General features: G+C 39.6%; 1 protein-coding gene across 1 annotated transcript; it reads left to right on the top strand.

Moving 5' to 3' along the window:
- Positions 1–203: 203 nt before the first annotated feature.
- On the top strand, positions 204–11,511 carry LOC109103126 (NACHT, LRR and PYD domains-containing protein 3-like). The gene is given in 9 exon segments (XM_042732033.1): positions 204–663; positions 765–884; positions 1,447–1,816; positions 1,818–1,859; positions 1,861–3,272; positions 3,343–3,516; positions 6,607–6,777; positions 7,989–8,035; positions 8,120–11,511. Coding segments are annotated over 9 exon segments (3,021 nt in total). The 5' UTR covers positions 204–508; the 3' UTR covers positions 8,650–11,511.

The following is an 11,511-nucleotide window of genomic DNA, read 5'->3' as shown; positions in this document are numbered from 1 at the left end:
TCGGGCCATTCCCGAGCTCGGAGCCCTTCACCGGACAGCACACCAAATATGCATTATAATACTTCAGCTAATTATATGTAAGTGTGAACTCGTGAAATTATGTTGTATTAACAAGGTTCGGGAGGAGCACGTCAGATACTTAGCACAGGAGCTCACTTAAGATAATCAACACTAGGGTATAAATACAGCTGACTTGCCCCTATTCATTGATGGTTTATCAGCATCCCCCCCTCCACCCCATCTCCTCCACTTAGAGTTCATTTTACACTTTTATGTGGGGGGGTACTCAAGGTTCGGGCCATTCCTGAGCTCGAAACCCTTCCCCGGACAGCACGCCAAATATGCATTATAATAGTTCAGCTAATTATATGTAAGTGTGAACTCGTGAATACTGAAGGAAATGCTTTATTTTCAGTTTGTCTAAAGATGAAAGTTGAGTTGTGTGTCATTGTATGTCCAAATGCAGAACTGAACATATTTAAGGAGACAGAAGATTACTGGATCTAAAATGAGTCTCTATGAGGAGAGAGAGAAGGATGATGTTCACTATCAGAACAAAAGAGCAGCATCTCCAGTGTCCAGCTGTGTGTCTATGAGGAGTGACAGATCCATGCCAGAACCACCCCTTAAGTTTAGTACTGGATCAATGACCTTTAACCCCAGGTGAGATGATAACCAGTGCTGGAAACAAGAGACAGGATTATAAGAATCATAAACATCAGTGAGAAAGAGAAATAATGTGAATTACTGATGTGTTTCTCTAGTGACATTGAGAACAAAAGTGCAGCATCTCCAGAGTCCTGCTGTGTGTCTATGAGGAGTGACAGATCCATGCCAGAACCACCCCTTAAGTTCAGTACTGGATCAGTGACCTTTAACCCCAGGTGAGATGATAACCAGTGCTGGAGACACAAGACTATTTAAACTAAGAGAGTTTAGACTAAGAGAATATTTAAACATTAGTAATGAAGCGGTGACCTCTTACCATGTGTGAGTGGCAAACATGCAGCAGACTGAACTGATGCAATAAAAGGAGGATTAGGCATTATTTAACATCCGAGTCAGTAACACAGAATGAACCAAATTTGACATCAATGTCTCTTATAACAAAGGAGATCATAACTGAAGGCACATTATTAACTATATTTTGAGCCTCATCACAAATGCATTTGTTCCATCATAGAGCACTCTCACCTGAATATGAACCAGATTCCCCCATCATTGTCATCAGCTGTGTATCCTTTAACAGGGTTTTTGTGAAACTGGTTTCAGTTTTCTTCTGTTCAGAGCATTTCAGTCTGAGATCATTTCTTCATTAAAATATTCGGGTTCTGTATTACAGCTGTCTCGGCTGGTTCAGAGAATTACATGGTTTTACTAGAAGATCTTTCAGCTCAAACTCATTCATTGATTGTGTTGTTGTTCTTGTTTCTGCTGTGTGAATAGAGATGATAAGACTGCAGACCTGCAGCAGGATTCCCACCAACCAGATGATCAACTACAGAGAGTCAAAGACCAGCACAAAACCCGCATGAAGAACAAGTATGAGATATTATTTGAGGGACTGAAACTCCAGGAGAATGAGAATAAAAGCCTCCTGAACAGGATCTATACACAGCTCTACATCATAGAGGGAGAGAGAGAAGGAGTGAATGAAGAACATGAGGTTTTACAGATGGAGAAAACAGCCAGAACACAACACTCACAAGACACTCCACTCTACTGCAATGACATCTTTAAAGCCTCAGCTGAAGCAGGATGTGAGGAGAAAGAGCAGATCAAGACTGTTCTTACTAAAGGCATCGCTGGAATCGGAAAAAACCGTCTCTGTGCAGAAGTTCATTCTGGACTGGGCCGAGGGGAAAAGCCAATCAGGATGTAGATTTCATGTTTGTGCTTCCATTTCGAGAGCTGAACTTGATCCGAGATCATCAGTACAGTCTTCACAGACTTCTGCTGAACTTTCATCCTGAACTTCAAGATTTGGACTCAGAGATTTACGAGGAGTGTAAAGTTGTGTTCATCTTTGATGGTCTGGATGAAACCAGAATCACACTGATGTTTTCAGACGCTCAGAAAGTTTGTGATGTGACTGAGACTTCATCAGTGGCTGTGTTGATGTCAAAGCTCATGAAAAAAGACCTGCTTCCCTCTGCTCTCATCTGGATCACCTCCAGACCAGCAGCAGCCAATCAGATCCCCTCCAAATACATCCACCGTCTGACAGAAATTCAGGGATTCACTGAGCCTCAGAAGGAGGAATATTTCAGGAAGAGAATCAGTGATGAGCATCAAGCCAGCAGAATCATCTCACACATCAGAAGAGCAAGAAGCCTCCACATCATGTGCCACATCCCCATCTTCTGCTGGATCTCATCCACTGTGCTTCAGAAGCTCCTGGAAGAAGATCTGAGTGCAGAAATCCCTCAAACTCTGACTGAAATGTACATTCACTTCCTGCTGATTCAGATCAACATGAGGAAGCAGAAGTATGAAGAGAGAGATCCAGAGAAACTCCTGCCGTCCAACAGAGAAGTGATTGTGAAACTTGCTGAAGTTGCTTTCAAACAGCTGATGAAGGGCAATGTGATGTTCTATGAGGAGGACCTGATTGAGAGCAGAATGGATGTCACTGACGCCTCAGTGTATTCTGGGATTTGCACTGAGATCTTTAAGCAGGAATCTGTGATTCATCAGAGGAAAGTCTACAGCTTCATTCATCTGAGCGTTCAAGAGTTTCTCGCTGCATTTTATTGGTTTCACTGCTGTACATGCAGTACTCTCACAGCGCTTGAATATTTTGAACCATTGTATAATTTGCTTAAAGGTGCAGTAGATAAAGCTCTTCTGAGTAAAACTGGACATCTCGATCTTTTCCTGCGGTTTCTGCTGGGCATCTCACTGGGGTCCAATCAGAGACTCTTACAAGATCTACTGACACACACGGTGGACACCACACAAACCATCAACACAATCACACTGTACATTAAAGATAAAATTAAACACGAAGATCTCTCAGCTGACAGCTCCATCAATCTGTTCCTCTGTCTGCTGGAAGTGAAAGATCAGACTCTGTACAGAGAGATTGAGGAGTTTGTGAGATCAGACAAACACTCAGAGAAGAAACTCTCTGCTGCTCACTGTTCAGCAATAGCCTACATGCTTCAGATGTCAGAGGAGGTGATGGATGAGTTTGATCTGAAGAAATACAACACAACACAGGAGGGTAGAAGAAGACTCATACCAGCTGTCAACAACAGTAGACGAGCTCTGTGAGTATTAAATTAATGTATTACAATGAATATACTGAAAGTTTTTCTGAATTTTTTTATTCTCTTTCAGACTTCCTGATTGTAATCTCATGGTTGAGTCCTGCAAAATTGTGTCTTCAGCTCTTCAATCCTCAAATTCTCCTCTGAGAGAGCTTGATATGAGTAACAATGATCTGCAGGATTCAGGAGTGAAGCTGATCTCGGATGCTCTCAAGAGTCACAACTGTCAACTAGAGATACTGAGGTGTGTGGGTGTAAAAGTGTAGAGCACTATAGACTTTTAACACTGCATGAAACGGGTCAAATCTGGTCAAATCTGGCTATGGTAAGCTGCTGTGTCATTTCAGGTTTGCCGGATATATTTGGAAATTACCTGAGCCAAGTTACACAGAGCAGTAAAATTCTAGAAACACCCACATACTCCAGTGTACAGGGACATATACAGGAATCCATGAAGTTTCATGGACATACAGCTGAAACACTGCTGGTTGTGAAGACTGGTGGCTGTCAGACCTTTCATATGTTAATGACCAGCAGTTAATGTGCTTACTGTGTTCTCAGGTGGAGGGAGGGGGTAAGTGAGGGAAGTTTCACGAAACAGCCTCAAATTAATCTTGATATTACTGAACTCAAATATAGCTGGTCTTATTTTCTTTGACAGAGCCATTAGAGAACATATCAATGTATTTTTTATAATTTAAAGGCATTATTTCTCCCCAGTTTCATTCTTCTTTCTATATTATTTCTCAGAAGTTAAGAACTTGTACTTTACTGGTGTATCAGGATAAGTGGTTTCTCTAGCAGTATCTCTACCAATAGTGTTTTATGCCCCCCAAAAAGTCAGCGTGTGTTATGAGGTATGATGTACATCTTTTCCTGGGCAGCAGTGGAACTGTTCAATAGTTATGTTTAGTCAAAACTAGCAAAGAGTATATATATATAATTATAAACTACATATAGACAAACAATGCTTTCATAAGATATCTCCCCTGTAAATTTTTTATGTAAAAAGTGTGTCAAATAGCCCTGGTCTCCCATATATCTAACTCTTCATAAATGATCCCCTCCCACCACCACAAACACACACACACATACACACACACACACACCCTGTTTCAAAGACTTTTGTGTTTGACCTGATCTCAAGACACTTTTTGAAGACACCAACAGCTACAGACTGAAACATTTGTAAGCTTGCACAGTTCTGGGAAAAATCCACTTCAATATCATGTACAAACAAGGTAAGACTAAGTATTTATATTATGTAAAACTAATATATTTAATTTCAAAAAGATATTTATCGTAATATTTCTCAGATAATGTTTTCTCTTTTCTACAGTATCCTACACACAAGACTGGGTCAACTCATCTGCAGAGATTATAAATGGTAACAAAGGTTGTTGCAATGCTTTATTATACATTTTTGTATTGATTCACCTATGCAATTAAGTATTTGCCTTTACTAATCATATTTTACGTCTTTTAGGTATCCTGCAAGACTTATGATGAGGCTATGAGGAAGAAGTTTTATTAGTTTTACTCCAGAAAGACCCAGCTGAAACAATCACGGTTGTGGCAAAAAAGCCAAAGAGAGACAATTGACATGATGTAACTTCTTAAATAGGCTATTAGCCTGTAAAGATTATTGTCAACATTACAGTTGTTTTGCAGTTGTTGGTCAACAGAGACAAACACAGAAAGAGCACTGTGGAGGACAGAAATGGTGGAGTTCAATGTAAGATGAGGAAGATGTTGTTGATGTGGATGTACACAGGATCTACAGCGAGGAATGGAGTCTGCTGGGATGCTTCATTTCATGTGTTATTTACTGCATTTGTTTTGAAATCTTTCATTCAAAGTAGATGTATTTTTAAGTGTTATATTCTGTTGAAATTGTTTTCTGAATGTTTTTATGTTTTGGATACTATTTACTATTTTCACATAATAAAGACAAACAATCAATTGGTAGTTAATCTGTATTCTTCTATCTGCCCCGCCGTGGTCTGCAACCAATCACATCATTCACCTGTAAGGGTTTTGGGTGGGATAAATCTCAAGTTTACCAATTAAAAGAATTTTGAGGAAAGTCTGTCTACTTAGTGGCCCAGTAGCTGTCTGGTTTAGGGGTGGGTTTATTTTCAAATGAACCAATCCAATTTAACATGAATGACCAAAAGGGGAGGGCACACAGTGCCACAAAGGTGTGAATGGCCCATGAATAAAATGTTCTGAGGGGATTACTTGCCATGACAACAAATGGCTGTTGCACGGAAGAATACCTCAGAAACAAACATTTGAATTGGTACATATTCCACAGTATATGGACCCATGGTATTTCCCATGTCTGGTCAGTAATACTTTCGAATTTGTCCGAAATTCTAAAGTGTGTACAGGAGTTTACTGGTCCGTATATACCTTTTTTCATGCAGTGTAACAGGTTAAAAATAACCAAAACACAATTTAAGATATTTTGGATGAACTTTTTCAACAATCACTTACCCCCAAATCATAAAAAACCTGTAAAAGCTTCGTTCGTCTTCGAACACAATTTAAGATATTTTGGATGAAAACCGGGAGGCTTGTTTCTCTCCCATAGACTGCAAAATAAATAACAGTGTCAAGGTCCAGAAAAGTATGAAAAGCATCTTCAGAATACTCCATCTGTCATCAGTGATTCAACCATAACGTTATGAAGCGACCAGAATACTTTTGAACTTTATTCAACAGTTTGTCTCCTCTGTATGTCTGCATCACCGTAGCACCATTTTGGAGAATATAAGTTGGACGCAGGCAGTGTGTACGCTCTTCTGTGTCAGCCGCGCCACAAAGACATGTTTTCTACGTGTATTTCTGCTGTGATTTGAAAGAAAACAGTGTATCCTTGTGGCACGGCTGACACAGAAGAGCGTAAGTTGCATGCGTCCAACTCATATTCTCTAAAATGGCACTACGGTGATGCAGACAGACATAGAGGAGACAAACTGTTGAATAAAGTAGTTATTTTTGTTTTCTTTGTGTACAAAAAGTATTCTCGTCTCTTCATAATGTTACGGTTGAATCACTGATGACAGATGGACTATTCTAATGATGTCTTTCATACTTTCCTGGACCTTGACACTGTTATTTATTTGGCAGTCTATGGAACAGTCTCAAGCCTCCCGGTTTTCATCCAAAATATCTTAAATTGTGTTCTGAAGATGAACAAAGCTTTTACGGGTTTGGAACGACAGGGGAGTAAGTGATTAATGACAAAATTTTCATTTTGAGGTGGAGTATCCCTTTAAAATCTTCAACAGGATCATGATGTTACTGTTAATGTCTCCTTTTTTTATAGGTTATCAGGTTGTATGGTGACAGATGAAGGATGTTGTTATTTGGCTTCAGCTCTGAGTTCAAAGCTGTCACACCTGAGAGAGCTGGACCTAAGCTACAATCACCCAGAACACTCAGCACTTCAGCTGTACTCTTTTCAAAATGATCCAGACTATGCACTGAAGATACTTAAGTATGAACTCAACACTGACATACTGTCCCGTGTGTATGTGTGTGTGAATAAAATAAATGTTAGAGCTGTCTAAACTGAAAACAGCTTGCACTGACATATCTTAAAATGCATCAGTGCCATTGTTTTGTCTCAAAATGCACAATTTTTTTTTTGTAATGCATGATTGTAAAAAAACTACTTAAATGTCCTCATTTAAAGTGCCCCTATTATGCCTTTTTGAATATTATGTTTCATGCAGTGTGTCATGTAGCTGTATGTGAACATTAACTATCTGCAAAGTTGTGACGCCGACAGTGCATGATAAATAAAGTTATCAAAAAAAAGAGTCGGCTAGCAATTGCCTAAACAAAGCATCAGGAATTTGAATCTTATTCTGTTATGGCTCTATGTCACGAAGTAACACATTTGCATTATGTCCGGCTACATTTTACGTCGCCAACTTGCCCGCCCACAAACACAGTAAAATTTCTGTGGTTAACATCATTTTGAGAAGACCCTGTTTCCTATCACATCTCATAATTACCACAAACTTGTCAACACTTGACACTTACCACTGAGAAACGTCCTGCTCCAGTCGTGCTTGCGAATCAGTCTCTTGTCGGTCAGCCTGTTCAACCGTTTCATCATCAGACTCCAGCTCGAAATGGTAAGGTACAGTCGCGGCGTTATGGCAATGGGCGTTTAGTTTCCGACATGCGCTGTAAGCGGTAGACCAATCCAGAGCCCATCTCTACAGTTCTGGACCAATCACAAAAGACTGCACCATCTGACCAATCACAGCAGTGAGTGATCACGGAAAGGAGGGGTTTAGAGAGACTGGTGCTTTAAACTGCTTCACACAAGTTGTTTACAAATCATTAAAAAAATTAGGTCAAATTAAATCTATTTTTTGAGAAAACGAACATGTTTTTTTGGCCTTGCATGCATGTAAATCTGTTTTAGAGACTCATAAAACAATATTAGCAACCTTATAAACAGCATAATAGGGGCACTTTAACTAAGGCCTAGTCCTAGTTTAATCTAATCCCTGTCCGGGAAACAACCCCAAAATATGTGCAGTGAGACCAGTCAGATAAACTATTCCAAGAACATAAAATTCACAGTTTATCTTGTGGTGTAAAATCAGAGCATCTCAGTTTGAAAAGACAGTAAACTGTACATCACATCAGCCAATAAGTTGTCTTAATGTGTGACTGTTTGTCTGTTTTTAGTTTAGACTATGGAGGACTTTGCAGGGTCAAATCGGGACTGCAGAAATGTAGGTTTTTACTCTCACACATTTAGACCTTTCAAATGTTCTAATGTCTTATAGATTATTTTAATGCTGTAATTTTTTGTTCAGATTTCTGTGATCTCACACTGGATCCAAACACAGTAAACACTGAACTCATACTGTCTGAAGAGAACAAAAAGGTCACACATGTGAAAAATCCTCAGCCGTATCCTGATCATCCAGACAGATTTGAAGGTATTCCTCAGGTTTTGAGTAAAGAGAGTCTGACTGGACGCTGTTACTGGGAGGCTCAGTGGGAAGTGTGGGCCCGTATAGCAGTGAGCTACAAAGGAACCAGCAGGAAAGAAGGCACTAATAGTATGTTTGGGCTTGATGACAAATCCTGGAGTCTTTTCTGCAATTCCAATGGATATAACATTTGGCACAAGAATAAAACCAAGAACATACCTGCTCCTTCATCTTCATCTAAAAAAGTAGGAGTTTATCTGGACGTGTCGGCCGGCACTCTGTCCTTCTACAGTGTGTCTGACACACACACACTCACACACTTACACACATTCAACACCACATTCACTGAACCCCTCTATGCTGGATTTATGATTAATTTACTCAACTCCTCAGTGTCTCTGTGCAATTAAACATACATGCATGTGCGCACACACAGACACACACACACACACAGTTTTTGTAGAATGACTAAAGGGGACTGTATTAAGTTTGGTACTGTATCTAGCTTTACTTAAGGTGTGTTGGTCCGTATTAAAGTGAATAAATTAAAGTGATGATATACCTGCTGTAAACAAGCTAAATAATGTTTAGTGTTGCCTTTCATTGGGCTCTTTTTTTTGTCAAGTATTTTTTCATTTGTAATATTGTGTGTTCATAAAGCACATTTTATTATGACACAATAACAAGTCAAAATCAAATGCTGTTGGTTAATAATTGATGGTAATATTGTCAACATCATGAAGTAGCCTAAATCATAACCAGGGCTTAAAGTTCTACGGCACCGTGCCGGATCTCCGGTGTGCAGCGTTTGGTTGCGGGAAAAAAAAGTCTTCCAACATTTAAAAACACTTGTTGATATCACGTTCGAGTTAATGAGTTCGCCTACCAATGTATGGGAGGAACACAGCTTTCACTCTCAAAGAAACTAACATTACTAGCCAATCAGAAGTTTGTGCTCTTATAAACATGAGACACGCATTAGCTGATGAATGGAAATGAAGCCTGGGTCTCGAGCACGACACGTTGCAAAAGCTGTGAGGCGCAATGGTCAAAGATTTTCATCTAGTGTCATATTGCATATTGCATTGCAAAACAAAAAAAAAGTGCTAAAGTTTTGTGACAATCAGACACAGACATTACGAATCAGTGTATAAAACTCAAAAATGCTGACAGTCAACAAACAGCTTAATTTGTTCGGTTTAATGATAAAAATTACTGCATTTAGACTTGGCATTAACATGCAACTTGTATCCGGATGTTGTCCACATACACATTGAAAAGACAAGTGTAAATGCACTTCTTTTTTTTGTAAATTTTATTTATGCAGATTTTTAACATACATAATACAAAAAAAAGAACAAAAAAAAGGCAGTAAATCGGACAATTAAGGCTCAAAGAAAACAAGAAAACACATACAGCCAGCTTTTACACATGATATAAAAAGAAAAAAAAAGTATAAATATACGTATCCATTCACTGAACAGAGGTCCCAAAACAACCACTCACACAGATTAAGTCAAGGAGGCCTGAGCCTGGGGGGAGTGGCAAAGACTCAATAAGGATATAAAAAAAATAAAAAAAACCACAAAAATCCAATGCAATTAGGTCCCAGTTTGTGGTCTATCCTTCCTGATGTATTCTATGAAAGGGCCCCAGATCTTTTTGAACTTATCTCGAGAGTTAGACATGGAAAACCGAATTTCTTCAAGGTGTATACAGGAAACCATATCATTAAGCCACCTCTTGAAGCAAGGAGGGGAAACACACTTCCACTCCTGTAGGATAACCTGTTTTGCAGTGGTCATACCAAACATGAGGGCTTGTTGTAAAGCGAATGGAAGAGCCGAAGAACCATTGGAGCAGCCCAGTATAACTAAGAGACAGTCAGAAACCAGTTGTCTATTATAAACAGCACTGTACAAACTGAAAATGTCAACCCAGAATCTTGTGAGCTTAGGGCAGGACCAGAAAAGATGCCCAAGAGTTCCATTAGCTGATTTGCATTTATCACAAGTGGGGGAAACAGCAGGAAAAAATGTGTTCAGTCTGGTCTTGGAATAGTGCAACCTATGAACTACTTTAAACTGAATAAACTAAAGTTGAGTGTTAATAGAGCATGATTTTATCTTATTTAAACCTATCGCCCATAACTCATCAGATATAACTTTGCCAGTGTCCTTGATCCACGGCTCTTTAATATGGAGAGAGGGGGTTGCCACAACAAAGAGATTAACAAACCGAGAAATCAAATATTTGGAGGTGGGAGGGCTGGTCATAATATCAAAAAAGTAATGTGGCATAGGGGTCGCATCTAGAAGAGAAGAAGTATGCTTGACAATATTCCTAATTTGTAGATAACGAAAAAATTGATTAGTAGGAAGTTTGAACTTAGCTTGGAGCTGAGCAAAAGATGCAAAGTGATTATCAATGTAGAGATCCCTGATAGTAGTTAAACCTTTATTTGACCATTACATAAAAAAAGCATCCATCAAACCAGGCTTGAAACAAGGGGTTCTGACATATGGGGGCATGAATTGACTTTCCTGGGAGGTTCAGCATTGCCTTGATTTGCTTAAAAATTTTAATCGAGTTGCAGAGTAAGAAATTGTTGCGTAGCGATTTAATTTTAATATCAGGTTTTGAGAATAGAATGGCTGACATGGAGGCACCAGTAAGTGACACAGCATTACTAAGCTCAATCTCAGGCCATCTAGGGCCGGGTCCGCTCACCTCTGACCCCCCAGCCGTGGACTGATTCCAGAAAACCCATGCTCTGGCGTTACAGGCCCAGTAGTAATGCCGAAAGACAGGCAGGCGTAAACCACCCTCCTCCGTGGGCTTCTGTAAATGGGCCTTTGAAATACAGGCGGGATTGGAGGCCCAAACGAAGGGCATGATAATAGAGTCTAACATCTTGAAAAAGGAAGAAGTGAGGAAGATGGGCACATTCTGAAATAAGTAAATTTTGGGAGCATGACCGTTTTAACAATGTTGACACGGCCAATCATTGAGAGGGGGAGAAGTTTCCATTTATCTATCATACACTTAAGCCTACCAATCAGATCCATATAATTAAGTTTAAAGAGAAGTTTTGGATTTCTGGGGATGTTAATCCCCAGGTAGGAAAAGTGGTGTAAATGCACTTCTGATCGGAATGTTATCCGATCAGCATGTCTTGGTCCAGAGGTAGTCGAGGACGCATTGTGATTGGATTTAAGTGTAATGTAAATGGAATCCAGTCATTGTGTCTGCATTCGCCAGTCAACGTCACG

Source organism: Cyprinus carpio, chromosome A3 (assembly GCF_018340385.1).
Source record: "Cyprinus carpio isolate SPL01 chromosome A3, ASM1834038v1, whole genome shotgun sequence".
Lineage (NCBI taxonomy): Eukaryota > Metazoa > Chordata > Actinopteri > Cypriniformes > Cyprinidae > Cyprinus > Cyprinus carpio.
This window is presented reverse-complemented; position numbering and strand designations above follow the sequence as displayed.